Genomic DNA, 20,851 nt, shown 5'->3' with positions numbered 1-20,851 from the left:
ACTAACTGCTGTATGTATGAAAACAAGACTAACTGCTGTATGTATGTTTGTATGTGCATGTTAGAGGAACGTTACACCCTAAATAGAAATACAGCTAATGATACAGTGAAAATGATATTACAGATAATAAATAGGGATTACATCCAATAATAATAGCAAACACATACACAATATCTATTATACTGCCACACTCTATTGTATTTAGCTAACATTAACTCATTTTATCCTCATAATCACTTTATAAGGCTTTACTAATGGTTTCCTTAATTTACAGATGAGGACGTTGACACACAAAGAGTTAAATTAGTTGCCCAAGGTTACAGATCTAATAAACATTAGAGATGGAGTTGAAACTCAGAAAGTCCAACCCACAGTCCGGACACGTAATCCCTACAATATGTATTATTTTATAATTTGAAAAGAAAATAATAAAGCAGTTACCTCTACTTCAAATCCACCCCAAAGCAGCACCAACAATAGTAAAAACAACAGAGCAGAAAGAGTATCCATAAACTCTAAGCAAAACTTGGGCCATCACTGCAGATTGTCATCAGTCCTCCCCAAGTATGCTCTTACCTTTGGGCACCTTTTCATCTTCCTAAAAACCATGGTTCTCCCCACCTGTACACCCAACCCAAGGAAGCTGCTCAGGATTCCAAACCCCAGCTCTATCCTGACTTTCCCCAGAGTGCAGCGCCTCTACTTTGTCTCCTCTTCCTCTTCCGTCTGAACATGGCTGTCCATGTACTTCAGAGACTTTCAGTTTCCTGAACAAGTTGATAACTATAAAATAATGGGATCATTGTTTCTCCTAATGGTGGACAAGTTTGAGAGTATAGAGGAATGAACCCTAGCATGCCAATGCCTATAGAAAACTAATACTTAGATTGGTTTAAAGATCCCAAGGAGCTTCCACATACTGCTGTTCATTTAATTCAGTCTTCATAAGAACACTGTGAAGGTTTTCCATGCCTATTTTACAGACAAAGAAACTGAGACTCTGTGAGGCTAACTAACTTGTCCACCATGTTCTTGCTGCTAAGAGTGGCAGAACTGATACCAAGTCTGATTATTCTTTCCCCAAACTGCAGCCAATGAATGCTACCAATGCTACCCCAATGCTACCAATGAAATCAGTGGCTTCAATAGTGAAAATTGTGATCACTGCTGGAAAAATGAAGCTTGAGGTGCAAGGAATAGAGGAAAGGAAAGGAATGTCATTTATATGCCAAAAAACAGTGAATTTTGTTAAAACCATCTAAATAGACTTTTAGCCTCGATTTTACTTTTGCGTTGCCATAGTCATTTAGTTTATGCTAACTGCTGGACAATATTCATTTCTAAAGCTCTAGTTTTCTTTCTTTCCTAAATACTTAGCTCCTCTGGTGCTTTATCTAGAAATAAGTTCATTACAAGTGAATGTTTGTAATATTCATATGTTACAGTTTTTTAAGTAAAAACAGTATAACTACCAGATGCAAGGGTTTTTTTTAATTTATTTTTTTAATTTGCATCCAAGTTAGTTAGCATATAGTGCAACAATGATTTTAGGAGTAGATTCCTTACCCATTTAGCCCATCCCCCTCCCACAAGTCTTCCAGTTACCCTCTGTTTTCCATATTTAAGAGCCTTTTACATTTTGTCCCCCTTCCTGTTTTTATATTATTTTTGTTTCCCTTCCCTTGTGTTCATAACAGGTGCAAGTTTTAAAGGTAGAAAAAGATCTTATAAAAACTACTTGTACCACAGTGCACTGTGGAGACTTTGTTGGTTTAAGAAATGCAAACATGCAAAGTGCTTAGAGATCCCACCATAAAATGATACAAGTCAGGTCTTTGTTCCTGTAATAAACTTGAGTCAAGAGAGCAAATAGGGGCAACTGGTTGGCCAAGTTGGGAGAGGTGACTCTTGATCTCAGGGCTATGAGTTCAAGCCCCATGGTGGGTGTGGAGTCTACTTAAAAAAATAAATAAATAAAGAGCAAACAAAGTAGCTCATATGGTTGCTCAACTTCAAATTCTCTGAGAATTTTACACCTGAAGGGAGAAGTTTCTGAAGATGAGTATCTTGACTTATTTCAACCACCATGACCCCATAACTTGGTTCTGAACAAACTGTAGAGCAGTATTAGAAAATCTAAGCAGTTAAAAAATTTTTTTACATTTATTTATTTATTTAGAGAGAGAGAGAGAGAATGAGCAGGGGAGGAGGGCAGAAAGAGAGAGAGAGAGAGAGAGAGAGAGAGAGAGAATCCCAAGCAAGCCCTGCATTATCTGTGCAGAGCTTAATCATGAACCATGAGTTAATGACTTGAGACAATAAAACAAACAAACAAAAAAACAACCAAGAGTCAGACAATTAACTGACTGAGCAACCCAGGAGCCCCTAAACAGTTTTTAGCTGATAAAATCTGATACTGGACATTTGAAGTACAGCAACTGGAAAAATCTGTGAAGTTAGTTAAATTGATATAATAATTGAGTCCTGGAATTTAGAACTAAAAGGAACCTGAAAATGCAGTTCAGGGGTATTTCTTTGCCAATGTTCAGGAAAGACTCCTTTCTCCTTGCTAGGCCCCCAAATAGCTAACAGATTATTTTAATAAGGCACGAAAAGTTTAGAACTTGGAAAAGCAGGTATCAATCAGAATAGCTTTTCAATAGTGTTCCTTTTATTTTGAAGGTAATAAGCAATAACCAGATACTATCTGAACTGGTTTGTTAGCTCTCCACTAGTGAGATTTCTTTCTATGAGCTAATTCATATATACCAGGAGAACACCCGTGGCTCCCCACTCTGCCCTGTCAAGGAGGCTTACAAAGGTCAAGTTGTGTATACAGCCTGCTCACTGCATCTCTCCTCATCAGTGACCTGCCTTCCTCTTTTATATCCAAAACAATTCCTAATAATGACACCGAATTACAACTTGTCCTTTTGAATTTGGGGTGCTGAGAGGCAGGCTTCTTCTACTTCCTAGTAAATATTAACAAGCATCCAAAAATTCTCATAACATAGCTTAAGATATGAAAGCTTCAGACCAGCTCATGCATTCATTCTCACTCCTTAGAGAGATTTTTCTCTTTTTATAGAATGTATTTAGACTATTTCTTTGGTACCAATGTCCCAAGCCATGTAACACGTGTGCTCTTAGATGCCACTTGTCCAATCCATCTTCCTTCCCGATGAAGGAAGAATAGTTACTGGGCAAATGATCTGGAAACATATTCACCTGCAAGTCAGGGTTGCTTAGAGATCAGTCTAGCGCACCTTCTAAACTAACACTGGAATCACCTTCACAGCATCCTCCATAGATGTGTGATTTTGGAGCTTCTGGCTGAACCCCTAGAATGAGCAAGCCAGGGAGAGAGGAGTGCTCTCTTCACATTGAACTGTTATGTTGAACCTTCTACTACAGTGATTTTCCAGTTGTCTCCTAGCTTTGCTTCTGGAGTCCACTGAGAAAATATCCTCTCTTTATGTCCATTTCCATATTCTGTGACCTGTGTCCTTCCCCCCACCCAACCCCATTCAGACCTTTTTAAGCCCTCTTTGAAAACTACATTCTCAGGAAGTGGTGTCAGCATTGAAGAGGTTTCACATATCAGTTACTAGAATCATATTAGCTTTAAAGGAAATGAAATTACTTCTGCAACTGCAGAGACTAAGAGGAAAATTAAGTTTGTGATGACTTTCAGCTTGAAGCAAATGCATTTACACACGCACACACACACTGCCCTACTATCTGTCATGGCTCTGATTTTATCTGTGACCTAGTTTGTGGCTTCCAAAACTTTACACTGCTACTATGGGAAGCTCATTCTTGAAGATATTTAGCTTCCTTACATTATACTTGATATAAAACTTTGACTATATGTGAGGCTTCCCATTTATCTCAATATCTCATCAGCACTGTGCCTTTTTTTTAAATTAAAATTTTTCATTTGGCAGCTCAAGAATTTTGAAATAGTAAGATATGCATGATACTGAAAATGGGCCATGAAAAATCTAAGTTGAAATGTATTTAATCCACCAGCTCCTGACTCCCATGGAATCAGATTGAGAACTGAGAGAAAAATCCCAATCACATGCAACTGTTTGCCACTTCATTGAAATTTGCATATTATCCACTGAGAATGAGGGGAAATTATTTTTAATAATTTTTTGTCAGAAACAAAATTGGAAGGTGTTCCACTTACTAATTAAAAATCATCCCTTGATTTGTTTTTTTTAAATCATCTTTTGATTTAAAATTGCATGTATCCAGAAGTTCTGATTTCTATCCATTTTATCTCCAGCCTGAAGACCAGGTTTATAGCCTAATATAGTAGCAATGAGATATTTAAAAAAAAAATTTTTTTTAGTGTTTATTTTTGAGAGAGAGAGACAGAGCATGAGTAGGGAAGGTACAGAGAGAGAGGGAAACAGAGAATCTGAAGCTCGCTCCAGGCTCTGAGCTGTCAGCACAGAGCCCGATGTGCAGCTGAACTCATAAATTGCAGTATCATGACCTGAGCCAAAGTCCATCGCTCAACCGACTGAGATACCCACATACCCCAACAATGGAAGATTTTAAAGACAAGCCATGACAGTCAAGTGTCATTCAACTGACTTCTACTTAGAAGTATCCACTCTCACGTTGCTCTCTTGTTGCTCACAGTTTCATAGGATTCCAGTCTTAGGGCGAACTACCACTCATTTCTTCCTAAGGACACACTCTGAAGACTCTCCTTCCCTTTCCCTTGCTAACAATAATCCTGCAGTGGCATTGTTTATAACTAAGGGAGAGGAAACCTCCGCAGAAGGTCTCACTTGTACATCCATCTTCTTATTTAACAGAAAAGATGACTCCACAGGCCGAGTGTTCGGCAACTGAGACTGTAGCTCAGGAAGAAGAGTCTCAGATGCAGAGAATGATGGCAAAGCGTTCGAAAATCATCAAGGAGCTGATGCAGACGGAAAAAGACTACCTCAATGATCTAGAGCTGTGTATTAGGGAAGTGGTTCAGCCCTTGAGAAGTAAACAGGTAAATGCGACTTTGAGGGTCCCTCCCCCACTCCACCGTATCTTAAATGGGATCACCAGCACCATGAAATCTAATCACCCAAGTGGTAGTATCTGCTGCAGGGCGGGTATAGTGATGGGCCCTTTTCCGGGAGTCCCAGGTGTGGGGTGATTCCAGGTATCATCAGACTCACACTTCTTGTGTCAGCAGAGGGACACCTAGAGTCCCTCCGTGTGGCCAAGGAAACTGTATTCTAAAATTCGGGGGAAAGGAAGTTCAGTTTCCATCACTTTGAAATTTCTAGGTGTCCCTTCTTGGATTCTCATGGAACTGATAACAAATGTGAGCAAATAAGTTTCCAGCAATTCAGGAACAAAGCACGTGATCTAATTCAAAGATAATTTAGGATTTGGAAGAAAAAAAATAATGTCCCTTCTCCCTCTACGTTGAGAGCTCAATTAAACTTACGATTATTCAGCCAAGTAAAACTCAACATAGAAACCAACCTGAATGTAAGGGAACACTTGAAGTGTTTATAAGTTAATCATGTTAATCAGTGTTTATAAATTAATCTCCTCCTTTTTAATCAAGGGCTTTTCAGGACATTTCTTGTAAGGAATTAGAGTATAGGTACAAAGATACAGGTGTACATACACACACACACACACACAATTTGAACACACATAAATCACACACATATCTGTTTCTTTTCATTCACTCAACACATTTATTAAGTTCCTGATACATACTTGGCCCTGTTCCCAGCACTGGGGTTACAGTTCAGTACAAAACAAAGTCCTTCCCTTATGGGGTTTGCTTTTTAGTGGGGGAGAGGAAGAGTCAGATAATAAATAATAAATGAGTGAATGAGTAAATAAATAAATACAAATTAAAATATATTAGATGGTGTTAAGTATAACAGAGAAAACTAATGTACGGATGAGGACTGGAGCATGGGCACAGAGGGGTGATGTTTCTATTTCATTTACCATTGTAAATGCATGTCTTTCAAAAGGGGGACATTACAGCAAAGAACTGAAGGAGGAAAAGATGCTCCAGGCTGAGGGAGAACAAGAGCAAAAAGGAAGATAACCTGAGGAGTGATAACCTAATCATCAGGGTGGTAAATGGTCCTCATACAGCATTGAACCGATATACGAAAGCATAAACTGCAAAGTCAAGATGATCAGAATTCCACTATTTAAAGATGGTTACCATTCACATGGTTGGGAACATCCTTTCAGGCATGGATTGGGGCATTTATACACACACACACTTTTACATAAATGTAAGAAAAACTACACATGCTATATTATAACATATTTGTTTCATTCAGCAATCTAGATTCAGAGGGTATACACATGTAGCATTTTGATAAAAAAATTTCCAGCTGACAACCAAAAGGTCCATACCATTCTAATTTTCATTTTTATTAACAGTGCTTGAGAAGTCAAAATACCTTTTTATATGTTCATTAGCTATTTCTTTCTGTCTCCTGTATATTGATTTTTATCCCCATATTGGATCATTCTCATCAACATTACCTGCTGTCCTAAAAACATAAAAGAAAAGAAAGAAAGAAAGAAAAACTCTCTTGACTCTAAAAGTATTGGCTATATTCTCTGTCTTTCTCTTTTAAAATTGAACGTGAAGGGTGGCTCAGTCAGTTTAATGCCTGACTCTTGGTTTCAGTTCAGGTCATGCTCTCATCGTTTTAGGAGTTCAAGGTCCATGTCGGGCTCTGTGCTGACAGGCAGAAGTTGCTTGGTATTCTAACTCCCTCTCCCCATGCCCCTCCCCCACGTGTGCTGTTTCTGTCTCTCTCAAAATAAGTAAATAAACTTTCAAAAAAATTTTAAAGTTGGATGTGAAATGTTTAATATATGTAAAACCGTGTGTGATTAAGACATTTCAAAATAAGCTCAGTTTACCAAGAATCTGTCCCTATGATGAGTTAATGATTAATATTTTTAAAAAGACAATATATAAGAAATGCCCACCTTTGAATTCATAACACATTTTTGTATCAAGTGGAATAAAAAGTTTTTTAATATGCAAATGTACTCAACTTTAAACCATCTACCACACTGGTGAATTAAACTGGCCCCCCTGATATATACACCATTGCTCAGCTGTAATCTTTTATATGCACTCCAATCTTTGTTTGTGTTTTGGCTTTTGTTGTTTTTCTTATTTTTTGCTTCCTGTGTAATCCTTATGAGCAGTTTTCAGAATTGGTGTTTCAGACCATGTAAAATAAAACGTTTCCATCATGGTGACATGATGTCAGTTTATTTGGCATGTTTAACTTTTACTCTTCAATACTTTGAATTACTGTTCTCACACTTTTAATTCCTATTTCCTCCTGTTATTCTATTCAGATTGTTTACAGCTTATTCATGTTTCACTTCTGGTACTTGTCTCTTTGTTTAGATATCTTTTCAGTGCTCTCTGTCTGGCCTCATTGCGGACTTTGGTTTCAGTCTAGTTGTCCATTTGTCCTCTCTACTAATGTTGAAATACTAGTTATTCAGAGCTGTCTCAGAGTTCTCTTGTCAGACCCCCCTGCCCCCCCCCCCCCACTTCTTAATGCTGCAACCTAGACTAAGTAAATAGACGCTCAAGGGACGTCTGGGTGGCTCAGTCAGTTAAGCATCTGGCTCTTGATTTCGGTTCACATCATGATCCCATGGTTCATGGGTTCAAGCCCCACAACAGTCTCAGCGTGGACAGTGTGGAGCCTGCTTGGATTTCTTTCTCTCCCTCTCTTTCTGCCCTTCCCCTGCTTGTGCTCTCAATCTCTCTCTCTCTCTCCCTCTCAAAATAAAACAAACAAAAAAAGACTTTAAATAGATGCTCAGGAATTCAGATGAAACATCTGTGAGTGCCAAGGTAGTTAATTTATGCCCTGAGTATATTAACTTTACCACCTTTTTGATGTTCATTAGCTCCTTCATGTCCTCACTTCCCTTCTCACCATTTAAATGCCACAGTCTTTGTACACAAGCCACCTGTCACCAGTTAGTGTCAAAATGTATAAATTAATAGAGACAGTGTTTATGTAACCAGGGGAATGATCTGCAAACCCTGTGGAGAAACCTGAGACAACGTTAGTAAAGAGTGTGCGTGTACAGGTTAGAGTAGAAGAGACTTTGGGAAGTCATCTGGTCCATACCTTTTCTCTTGGTGAGAAGACTATCTTTGCTCTATTGTACCTTCTCCATGTCTTCTCTCTATACATCGGATTCATGTCTTTTCAGTCCCAGAAGAAACAAGCTAGTGTAGGGGAGTGAAAATTGGAAGGAGGAAGTTGACAACTGAGGGAAGTACTAGATTATTTGAGTGAACTTGCATGAATGAATCAGTGTATTAATGAATGTCTAGCCCCAGCCCTGAGTGGCAACTGTTCTGTAGATGATCATGGTTACAAATCTTAATTTTAACGTCAAGCCTTTTCTATATACAAAACTTCACCTAAATGAAATCGGGATCAAACTCAGTAGTTACATCTTCTTTAATAGCAGCATTGTGAGAGGTTTTGCAAAGAAGGCAAGAATTACTAACAACATTCAGTGTTGAAACATTTAGTGGGAAAACAGGTTCTAGTTACTTATTATCTAAACAGGGCAATAGGGGAGATTGTACATTTTTGGCAGTAAGTCAAAATAAATCCAAACCAGAGCAAACCAATTTAACAATGGAAAAGAGTTTTGTAAGGAAAAGTCCAAAAAGTAATTGAAACGAGAAGTTGGAAGAATCTAAATACATGCTTTCATTTTTATTTGTTTTTAATTATTTCTTTAATTTAAAAAATTTGCATAATAAGAAAAGTATCAAAGATCTCAAAGACACCATAGTATCTTATACTTACTCAATTTCCTTCTCTAGAGGCAAACATCATTATTGGCTTCTTTTTACTCTCCCAAGGGGATTCTATTTACAAATGTATATGCTTGAATGCACATTTAGTAGATTTTTATATATGTAATGTTATATTTGTATATTTTGGATTTGCTCATATTACCTACTTTTGTGAATTATGAAATTCTGTGTTTTCAGAAAGGACAAAAATAATCTATAATTTTGTGTTGACAAGAGTTCAATTGAAATTTTCCGTTAAAATTTGGATATCCCACATAGCAGTAGGTTTGTAAATAATTTTTAAATTTTTATTTTATTTTATTTTAAAAGAAGAGAGGGAGCATGAGCATGAGCAGGGGAGTGGTAGAGAGAGAGGGAAAGAATCCCAAGCAGGGTCCATGAGCAGCATGGAGCAGGATGCAGGGCTCTATCTCACCAACTGTGAGATTGTGGCCTGAGGTGAAATCAAGGGTGGGATGCTTCACCAACTGAGCCACCCAGGTGCCCAGTTAAAGTTTATTTATTTTGAGAGACACAGAGAGAGCATGAGGTGGGGAGGGAGAGAGAAAGAAGGAGAATCCCAAGCCGGCTCTGAGTTATCAGCTCAGTGTCTGATGCGGGACTCAAACTCACAAAACTGTGACCTGAAATCATGACCCGAAATGGTGAGCCAAAATCAAAAGCTGGATGCTTAACCAAATAAGCCACCCAGATGCCCTGTAAATAATTTTTATTAGACAGAAAATATAGGAGAAAATAATCACCTATAGCTCTACCACTTAGAAATAAGTACTGTGAATACAGTATTTCTGTTTATTGACTAGGCATATACAGACAGACCCAAACAGTTTGTGAAATTGGAATCATACCATATATACATTATGGAATTTCTTTTCCCTAAAAAATATGTTTACATGTTTTATTTTTAACCACATATAACAAATATTAATATAAATGGAAAGCATTTTCTTTTATTTGTTGGGGGACCATAAATTTGAGGAGCACAATATCAATGCCCTCTCTGGATGTGGAGCCCCCACTGGGAAAATGGTGCCCACCAGTGTTATCATGAAGGTCTAGGTGAGCAGTGGGGTGTCCAGTGACATGATGGCAGGGACTATGTTATGTCTAGTAATTGTTCCATATGTCATATGTGACATTTAGCACACTGTTGTTTGTTTGTTTTTTTTTTGACATGCTACCATACTGTCTCTCAGGGTCTGAAGAGGATGAGGCAAGTCCTAAAGTAGGGAAACATGAAAGATGGGGAATTAGAGAGGACAAATCCCTAACTTGTCTTCCCCCCCTCCCCCGCAAAGAGACAGGGAAAGGAGAGAACCCCAGGGCCCAGGGCATTCAACTTCCTGCTCTGCTTCCCACCCCAGTGAGGTTGCTACAGTTTAAAATATGATGTCAGCCCTGATTCAGAAACTTATGCTAGAGTGAGGCTTGCCAAGACCCCAGAGTCCAATGTAGATTAAAGCATCTCAGAAAGGAGACTGGAGGAGGGGGCATAAATGCATTATAATAATGAAATATTGTTCAAATATTGTGGCACCATAAAAATCTATACACAACAAAAAGATGGCTATAGCCCAATTTGTGTCCTATTAATGTAAGCTATAGTCACTACACTTTAGTTTGGTAAATGATTTTTATATCCCTTTAGCATTTGCTGTGTTTTTAATGGCTCCCTCCTCACCGGAGTAAGCCCATTGCTATTTTATATAAAGGGGATTGTAGCTTCAGCACATGTTCTAGAAATCAGTTAGGCTTCCATTTCCTGCCCTCTCTTCTTTGAGGTTTCTAGTTGGACATTCCTGGTGTCTGTCTTGATGGCTCAAAGCTGGCTTCTACCTCAGCAGTGTTTAGCCTCTGGCCGCTATGTGAACGGTGCTCCTGTGACTTACAAAGGACACAGATCTGTGCAGCGAGGTTCAGCGGGACTGCCTGCCTGGCTCTCAGTTGTAGTTTTGGTCCTTGGATGCACTCTTGGAGATTATACTCAATTCTATCTGAATCTCTTCCCCACCCTTCCCGCCCCAACCCAGCTCCCATCAGAGAAATTCAAACTTCCCACTTCCCCACAGAGAAGGATTCAAACAATGTAATGAAATTTTGCTACTCTCCCTGAACAAAGGACAGAATTATAGTTGTGAACTACAATTAGTTCACTGGAACACAAGATAAAAAGAACCAAGACAGAACTATTTTATCTAGTAACTATTAAAATATACTCAGCTTTCCATAGAGAGATGGTGGAGATGATAGTCAGAGCTTCTTAAAGCTATTTCCTAAAACTGGCTGCATAAAAAATAGAGGAAACCATAGGTGAGCAAATCTATTTTGTCATGAATTGTTAAGTGTTCTAGAATGACTCTTGCCAAATTGTCTCCTATAGCTGTCAGCTTCACGAAATGACTCGTACTGTTGCCAGAAGTAATGGTCATTCATTTTTGCTTAATAGGCAACCATGCAATTTTTTCTCTCTTGCTTTTTCTCTGTCACCCAGCTACTTTTTTTTTAAGAGTTAAATTTTTAGAGCAGTTTTAGGCTCATAACAGAGTTGAGGGAGTAGGCAGGGAGATTTCCCATACAATCCTTGCCCTACATATGCATAACTTCTCCCATTATCAACATTCCCCATGAAAGTGTCCCATTTGTTATATTTGATGAACCTACACTGATACATCATTATCACCACAGTCCATAGTTTGTGGTTCATTCTTGGTATTGTCTATGGGTTTTGACAGATATATGATGACATATATCCATTATTATGGTATCATGAAGAGTCTTTTTACTGCTCTAAAAATCCTCTGTGCTTTACCTGTTCATCCATCCCCAACCCCAAACAGTGGTAGTCACTGATCTTTTTAACTATCTCCATAGTTTTGCCTTTTCTAGAATGTCACAAAGTTGAAGTCATACAGTATGTACAGGCATATCTCATTTTATTGTGTTTTGCTTTATTGTGCTTTAAAGATCATGTGTATTTTTACAATTTGAAGGCTTGTGACAACCCTGGGTCAGGCAAGTCTATGGATGTCATTTTTCCATCAGCATTTGCTCACTTCATGTCTCTGTATCACATTTTGGTAATTCTTGCAATATTTCAAATTTTTTCATTATTATTATTATATTTGTTCTGGTAATCTGTGATCAGGATTATGACTCATAATTTCTTTCTTTCATGGATCATGACTTTGGTGTTGTACTTGAAAAGTCATCACCATACCCAAAGTCATCCAGGTTTTCTCCTATTTTATCTTCTAGGCATTTTTAATTTTGCATTTTACATTTAGGTCTGTGATCCATTTTGAATTTTTGTGAAGGGTATAAGTTCTGTGGGTTGATTCACTTTTTTGTGTGTAGATGTCCAGTTTTTCCACCATCAGCTTTTGAGAAGACTACCTTTGTTCCATTGCATTGCTTTTGCTCCTTTGTCAAGAATGAGTTGACTACATTTGTGTAGGTCTACTTCTGAGCTCCCTATTCTGTTCCATTGAACTATCTGCCTATTCTTTTGCCAATACTACACTGTCTTAATAACTGCACCAATAGTAAGTCTTGAAGTCAGGCGGTGTCAGTCTTCTATCTTTGTTCTTTTCAAAATTGAGTTGACTCTCCTGGGTCTTTTGACTCTCCATATAAATTTCAGAATCGATTTGTCAATATTCACAAAATAACTTGCTGGGACTTGGATTAAGATTGCACTGAAGCTATAGATTAAGTTGGAAAGAACTGACATCTTGACAGTATTGAGTCTTCCTATCTGTAAACTTGAAATATCTCTTCATTGATTAAGTTCTTTAACTTTTTTCATCAGAGTTTTACAGTTCCCTCCACTAAGTCTCGACCTATTTTGATAGATTTGTATCTAAGTGTGCCAGTTTTTGGAGTGGCAATGCAAATGGTATTGTGTCTTTAATTTCAAATTCTACTTGTTCATTGCTAGTATACAGAAAAGCAACTGACTTTTGTATATTAACCCTACATTTTGCAAACTTGTTATAATTATTTATTAGTTCCAGTAGGGTTTTTCATGGATTCTTTTGGATTTTCTACATAGACACCATGTCATCTGTGTGCAAAGTCAGTTATATCTTCCTGCTTAATCTGTAGACCCTTTATTTTCTTTCTTATCTTATTGCATTAGCTAGAACTTCCAGTACAATGTTGAAAAGGTGTGGTAAGAGGAGACATCCTTGCCTTGTACCTGATCTTCCTAGGAAAGCCCAAAGTTTCTCACCATTAAGTATGATAGTAGCTGCAGGATTTTTATAATATTCTTTATCAAGCTGAGGAAATTCTCTATTCCTAGTTTATTGAGTTATTATCATAAATGGGTATTGGATTTTATCAAATGCTTTTTCTGTATCTACTGATACAAGGCACACATTAGGTTGTTTAAAAGAAACTGTATAGCATATAATAAATTTGTGCCTCATTCTCATGCTATATTTGGAACATTAGAAGTCCCTGCTAGACTATAAAACTAACATAGGGAAAAGCCAACTAAATCCCTCTCTTACTTCCACGTTCTACACAATCTAGTCCCGTCTCCCATAGAGTTCAGCAGTTTCTGGGGTCAAACTCCTCAGTCACAGGACTCACAGACTTCAGAGTGCAAAAATCAAAGCTAGGCTGACAGGGGCACCTGGGTGGCTCACTCTGTTAAACATCAGACTTTGGCTCAAGTTATGATCTCATTCCTCGTGAGTTCGAGCCCCACATCAGGCTCTGTGCTGACAGCTCAGAGCCTAGAGCCTGCTTCAAATTCTGTGTCTTCCTCTCTCTCTGCCCCTCCCTTGCTCATACTCTGTCTCTCTCTCTGTCTCTCTCTCTCTCAAAAGTACACATTAGAAAAATTTTTTTAAAAAAGCTAGGCTGACAGTATGAAAACAAAAGCTGCTTATGTAGAAAGCTGAGCACAAACAGGAATTCTGGTCACCATATTGAATAAAACTCTGAGAAAATCAAAGCAATTCATGTTAACTGTACTTGAAATGCTGGAACCAATGACTCAAAGAAATACTTTTAAATTTCTGATTTTTCTTACTGGCCTTTTGGAGCTAATGTGCTTACTTTAAAAGATACTCTTTCTGGAAGACTGCTTTAAATATCAATACATATATTCTTTAATCAATTAAAAGACCTGATTTTTATGGTTACTAAGATCGCATCACAATGAAGAATCCTGTGGTCTACATGCCACACTTTTAGGTTTTTAAACTTAATTTTCACCCCCTTTTTAAAAACTCCAACATTTATTACACAATCTGGGCCATTGTTCCTCCATTATAAGGTCAGATACTTGAAGTCATATTAGAAAAGTCAGAAAAAAAAAATCAATGACTTTTTTCCCCCACTTTTTAGAACATTCAATTATAAGGGCAGTTCTTGAGGCACATGGCTGGCTCAGTCAGTAGAGCCTGCGACTTTTGATCTTGTGGTAGTGAGTTTAAGCTCCCCATTGAGGCTTACTTAAACAAATAACTTTAGGGGAACCTGGGTGGCTCAGTCAGTTAAGTGTCCAACTTTCGATTTCGGCTCAGGTCGTGATCTCACAGTTGGTGGGATCAGGCCCTCGTTGGGTTCTGTGCTGACAGTATGGAGCCTGCTTGGGTTGGGATTCTCTGTCTCGCTCCCTCTCTTTCTGCCCCTCCCTCACTTATGCTCTCTCTCTCTCTCTCTCTCTCTCTCAATAAGTAAACATTAAGAAATAGTTTAAAACATAAGTGCAGTTCTTATGTGCTAGAGATTATAGTTATGTAATGTTACATTAAAAAATAAAAATCACACGAGTAAATGGTGCTGCCAACCACAATATGACTGCATTAATATATAGTAAGTACTGGCCTCTTTCTCAAGTATTGACAGAGTCGTCCCTGGTCACTTTCCCATTTTTCCCGGGAGGGACTTTTCTGTTTTGTCATCTTGGAAGGCACGTAGTTTGCTGTCAGATTGGATTCATATCTAGTTGGGTATGGAACTGATAGATCAACAGGCTAGAATGTGAAAATTCTTTGTTTGGGTAGGAAATCTCTTATCTTTGCTTTTTCAAAAAACCTCACCTCAAAAAATGAGGGATTTTTAAAAATCCTTGAATTACAGTTTTATGATGGAAGCTCTCCACACTGTTTTTACATTTATAAGCACCTCATAAGTTCCATTTTAGGGCAACATCAGTTTTCTCTAATTTTTATTTTCTATATTCGATATCAAAACCTGCAGGGTCAAGTGAAAGGATAAATGAATGCATTTGCCAGTTCAGTTCAGGGCTTGGAATACCTAGAATTGAAAAGAGAGAGAAAGAGACAGAGAGACAGAGAGAGAGATGTGATGCACAAATCTGTTTCAACATCTGGGAAAGTCATCCCTTCAGCCCACGTAACGTGATCTTGTGCTCATTGTCTCACTTCTCAGAACTGAATTGCATAAGCCAATATTTTAATTTCCTTTTATTTGTTATTTTATTTGTGAAAAACAGCAACAAAATTTCAGTGGCTGTAATTACCATAATGATGCTTTGAACCTCGCAGATGACGTGCAGGAGATGTTGGGGCAGTTTTACTCAGACACAGGTCAATACAGCTGTGCAAATCAGTTCAGGGCCATACATCTTGGACTCCAAAGCCCAAATAGTGCTGAGTCAGAAAGAAAACACATATTGGGGAAATAAATATTTATTATATAAATAATATAATATATAAATAAACACACTTCAGGCACTTTGGATACAGACAAGGTTAGTGATTACATGAGTTAATTAATTAATTTTAGGCCATTTGGAATATATAAAGACATGTGAAACTCACTTGCCCTTAAAGACTAAGGATCCCTAGTTTGAGGTGACAAGACTCACAGCTATGAAAAGATAATGCATAATGCAAAGCAATAATTGATAAGTGCAGACAATAAGTGCTGTTGGAGTTCACAGAAGGGACAGATCACTTTCAGACAGATTAACTAAGCAATATGTCATGGAGAATGTGATATTTTAGTTGAATATGCAATTAAAAGATTAAATGTTTGTCAAGCGTCTATTGCATACAATGCCCTCTGCTGAGTTCTGCATGGGAATCAAGGAAATTTATATCATCGTCCAGTCTTAGAAGAGTTTGTAACCTGATCAAGAAAATGACTTCTAAACACATAAAAAGCCAAATAACAATCAAAGATATATTTCAAGGCAATGCTGGAAGTGATCACGACAGAAGGCGTTTTGTGATTAGTTATGCTAATTAGTCATGCAGCAAACAATTGCTTTAGACATTAGCAGGAGACACTCATTTTCCTGACCCTTTAATAGCATTTGACAGAATAATTTCCTTTTTCTGTCAACTGCGACTCCAATTGTACCTGATTTCCCACTACTACTCCAACGTCTCTAAACCCCAAAGTAGATCAAGGCTCAGGCTGCGGGCCTCTTCTGTCTTTTGTCAACATTCACCCTGTTGAGGATCTGATCTGATTTCATGCCTTTAAATCCTATCTACATGTTAACGGTTGACAAATGTTTATCTCCACCCCAGACCCCTTCTCTGAAAGCTTCTTTGCTTATATCCAACTCCCCAGTCAAAGCTCTATGTAATCTTCTACAAGGCATCTCCAATTCAACATTAGTGCAAATCTGAGCTCCTAATTTTCTCTTTAAGATTTACTCCTTTACAGCCTTTATCACCTTATTAATTGGAAGCTCTGTTCTTCTCGTTCAGTGAACAAGCCAGGAACACTACTGTTTCAAGATCTTCCTGTTTTCTTTGCCTTGAATGTCCTTTCCCTAGAAAACTCGATGGCTTGCTCTTTCACCACCATCAAGTCTTCACTCAGTAACACATTCCTTGACTTCCACCTCACTCTGTCTTACACTGGGTTCCCTCAGAAGCAGATCCAGATAAAAGGCATTTTAGAACAAGTCATTTATTTGAGAGATGATCCCCTGGAACAACAGTCAAGGAATAGGGAAGTGAGACAGAGAAGGAAAAGAAGATAATCTAGGGTACATTCAGGAGCAGATTGCCTCTGTAACCCACTGAGGCTAATATCCCATGAGGGGCTCTAGAGCACTGTACACAACACGCCTCAGAGTTGTGCCACGTGAGGGGTATTGATCCACCAATTCCCGTTAAACAATGATTGAGGGATGCCTCTGAGAGTGTTCATTCCAGACTCCCTGGACTTCTTGTGTGTAGACAGGGCAGGAATCTGTGGTGAGAGAAAGCCTTTAGATAGACAATCAAAGATACTAGCAGTATGAAGCTCTTCAATGTGTAAAGGGACACTAAGATAAAAGGGATTTGGGTGAGGCATTCCCAGAAATATAGCTTCCCCCAAATTCCTTATTTCCTTTTCTCTGCCTTATGTTATGCCAATAGCATTTAACTCTATTTGCATGTATATATTTTACTCATTTTTCTCACTTACCCATCTCCTTTATGAGGCATGAGTTTTTGTCTCATTTGCTTATTGCCATATTCCCCAACACCTAATACAGTGACTGGGATATAAACAGAAATTGCTTATTGATGGTTCATGAATGACTTCAGGCTGGGTGAATGGTCTAGGAAGTCCTGGAGAAGGGATAAAATCTATACCAAATAAACACTGGTTAGGCAAAGGCATGATCAGGAGAGCAGTAAAAGAGACCATAAGTGGAGAGCTGCAGGCACGAAGTTGTAAGTGAGTTAGCTGGTGACAAGTGTGAGGAGAAGACGTTCCTTTTGATTGGAGCAGATGGTTCTTATAAAATAAAAATATTGGAGTAAGGCAAGGTAGGTCTTCGCCAGTCAAAACTGTCAGTCTGAAGAATTTGGGGTCTTTTCTGCAGGCAACTGGGGAGAATTGAGTGTTTTAAAGGAGGGGAGTTCATCATTGTGTTGTAAACCCCCTTAAACTTATGTTTATAGAAAGACTGAAAGTACTAGGCAAGCTGATTTGGGGAACCAAAAACAAAGAAAAGTTTAGAAGCCTTTTCAGAGGCAAAAAATGGGACCCAATAGAGTTCTATGGCATCGCAAAAAAAAGGCTCATGGAGTGCTGGAGATTGTATGGTTAAACTAAGGTATTGCTATCTGGGGTCCAGGTGACACAGGAGTGAGCTTGTCAATGACCCTGGGGTTTGGAGTCTGGAACTTGGTGGTTCTGTTACTACATGCAGTGCCCAAACACCTGCCCCTGTGTTTTGACAACATAACTCAAGTGTTTATTCTATACTTTTTAAAGAATTTCTAGAGTCACAAAATTTACTGGATCTTCAGCTCAGAAGGGCTATTCCTAGCAGTACTATTTGTCCTCTGAGCATTTCACATAACATTCTAAGTAGGAAATAAGAGCAAATCTGAAGACCACCTCCAACCCCAGATGACTTCTTTTCTGCCTGTCCCTGTGTCAAGGCAGATAAGAAAAACAAAGCCAGGGGTCCTTGGTCAACTACCCACTTTTATCCAAGGATATCAATATAAGCAGTTTACTTTTGTATTAGTAGTCAAAACAAAGCTTGGAATGGGGCTTCTCAATCCTCTTCCTCTCTCAGAGGCCTCAGGAATTTCTTAAATTGGACCACAGTCTCTGATCTGGCCTTCACTCACCTCTGTTGGCTCTGCTTTTCCCCTTGCACGAGCAGGTCTCAGAGGTCTGTCCCAAAATCCCAATCTGACTTTCAGCAAAGGGACTGACATCTCTGCACTGACATAGGTCTGTCCACATTATATCTTCTGGCCTGGGATGCTTCCGGGCAGTTTTCGCGTAAGTTGGGCATTTAGCAGCAAGCTTAGTTAAGACTTGCTGTCTAGCAATGATATTGATTCCATTTGTAGTTCGACTCAATTAGTCAGTTTAGAATCTAGTTTCACAGCAGGAAATTTCACACATACAAATCAGTAGTTTTGAGAAACCTGATGAAATAATGGCTAGTTTACCCAAAAAGCTTTGTAATCTAGAAGCCAACTGTCTGAGTAAATGCCCTGGTAATTAGATAATTATCCTAACCCTGTGGTTGCCAGGGCCTTCTGCCAACATCCTCTTTTCCACTTGCTGCAATTTCTGTCTCACAAGCCTTTCCTTCTCAATTGCCTCACTAAAAAATAAAACAAGACCTGGGTCTTTCCTCTCAGAATGTGGTTTCCACTTATTATAGCTTTTTATACATTTTCAGTTTTCCTCTATGCTCCTCTTGCTTTTTACAATTAGTCTTAATATTATTGTACTTATAGGCTCAAAGGTTAATAATGAGGCAAGATAATTTAGGGAACACACTTAGGCCTCCCCATAATGCTGTGCATGGAAATGCCTTACAGAAGGGGTAGATGGGACCAAGGTTCTGTTAGACTGAGCCAGATGATGTCCCAGGTAGGTTTCCCTAGTATGAATTCTAATTAGGGGCCCAGTTTGAAGACCTATGTTGAACCTAGATTTACTGTCAAGCCACACTAAATAGCAGCATTGAAGTCTTTTCCAGAAACCATTTCCAGAGAAGCATTTGATTGATGGCAATCACTGTACCCTCAAAATCAATGCTATTTATTGTCTTCCTCCTTCTATAATTGGTGTGGTGGTGGTGGTGATGGTGGTGGTATGTGTGTGTGTGTGGTGTGTGTAACTTTAAAGTTGTGTGATTTTGATTATCAAATTAGAAGCCCAAAACACATATTTCTAAATTGAGGTCAAGACAATAATATCCAATTGAGGGCTTTTAATCCATTGGTTATCAGAAGAAAACAATGTTCGTAATTGCTATTATAATTTGCCAGGACTTGTTAAAAGCCTTAAGAAATATTAATAGCTTCATGGGGCTCTTAAGTGGCTCAGTCAATTGAGTGCCTGACTCTTGATTTTGGCTCAGGTCATGATCCCAGGGTCATAGGACTGAGCTCCGTGTCGGGTTCTGAATTAAGATTGGACACTGCTTGGGATTCTCTCTCCCTCTCTCTCTCTACCTCTGCCTCCACCCCTGCTTGCTTGCTCTCTTTCTCTCTCTCTATAAAAAGAAAGAAAAAGAAAAAGGAAATATTAGTAACTTTAGTTCTGTAGTTATGAAATTTATCACCTGGAAATAATCGTGTGTTTACCAGGTTTTAGCCAGGAGAGCTGCTTATAAGAATGAAAATGACATTCTATTTAGATTTCAGAAATTTAGTGACTGGTTACATAAACTAAACTATTTCTACATAATACTGACATTAAAAATGGAGCAACCATTTTTGAAAAATTAATGACATGAAAAATGTTCATGTTATGCTAAGTTAAAAAAACAAATTTTAAAACATTATTTGAAATACACAAATCTTGTACAGATGCACACATTCAGAGAAAAACAATTTGGCAGGACATACCTCAGAATATCCCTGGTTATTGCTGTGTTGTAGAATTACAGGTGATTGTATTTTCTTTCTTTTACTTATCTGCCCATCTTTAATTTTCTACGATGAACATGAACTACTTTTATGATAATAGTTTTTTTTTAAAGTTTGTCCCTCGACTTCCTATACTTTTAAGAACTTGTTCCTACCTATTAAAGGTATCTGTGGTTGGAAGTCTGTGTGACACCTAAGCGTGGTTAGCTCTTCTTCCCTGTGGGTTAAGGCTGAGTGTCCCAAGGCTTGTTAAACAGAAAACAATAAACAGGCGTTTCCCAAGTGTAAACTTAAGGAAACTTGGCCTCTGTCAGCAAATTTTCTAGGTATACTAATAGACAACTAAGCACAACAGTTTGTCTTTGTAGATAAAATAAATAGAAAGTTATAAAATATCCATTTAAGTGATATTTTTAACAACTAAATTAGATAATTTTGCTGTTTCTTCTTCAAACCACTTTTGATCTTTATATACTGTACTTGTTATTCAGAGCTCAGTAGAGTGAATGCAAGGAACATTTATTGATGACTCCCACAGAGTAAAGATCATTTGAATTGTGATTAAATTCAATTTAAATTCTCAAACATTTATTGAGTGACTAGGTATGGGCCCAGTAGTATATTAGATACA

General features: G+C 38.2%; 1 protein-coding gene across 1 annotated transcript in view; it reads left to right on the top strand.

Moving 5' to 3' along the window:
- Nucleotides 1-20,851, top strand: part of ARHGEF38 (Rho guanine nucleotide exchange factor 38) — a 121,254-nt gene that overhangs the window by 30,712 nt on the left and 69,691 nt on the right. Inside the window, exon 2 of the mRNA XM_039255620.1 lies at nt 4,836-5,023. Coding sequence (XP_039111551.1) covers nt 4,836-5,023 — 188 coding nt within the window. The remainder of the gene's footprint in view (nt 1-4,835; nt 5,024-20,851) is intronic.

Source organism: Hyaena hyaena, unplaced genomic scaffold, assembly GCF_003009895.1.
Source record: "Hyaena hyaena isolate Hyena2069 unplaced genomic scaffold, ASM300989v1 scaffold_535, whole genome shotgun sequence".
Classification (NCBI taxonomy): Eukaryota; Metazoa; Chordata; class Mammalia; order Carnivora; family Hyaenidae; genus Hyaena; species Hyaena hyaena.
Note: the sequence above shows the minus strand (reverse complement) of the source record. Positions and strands in the feature narration are given on the sequence as shown.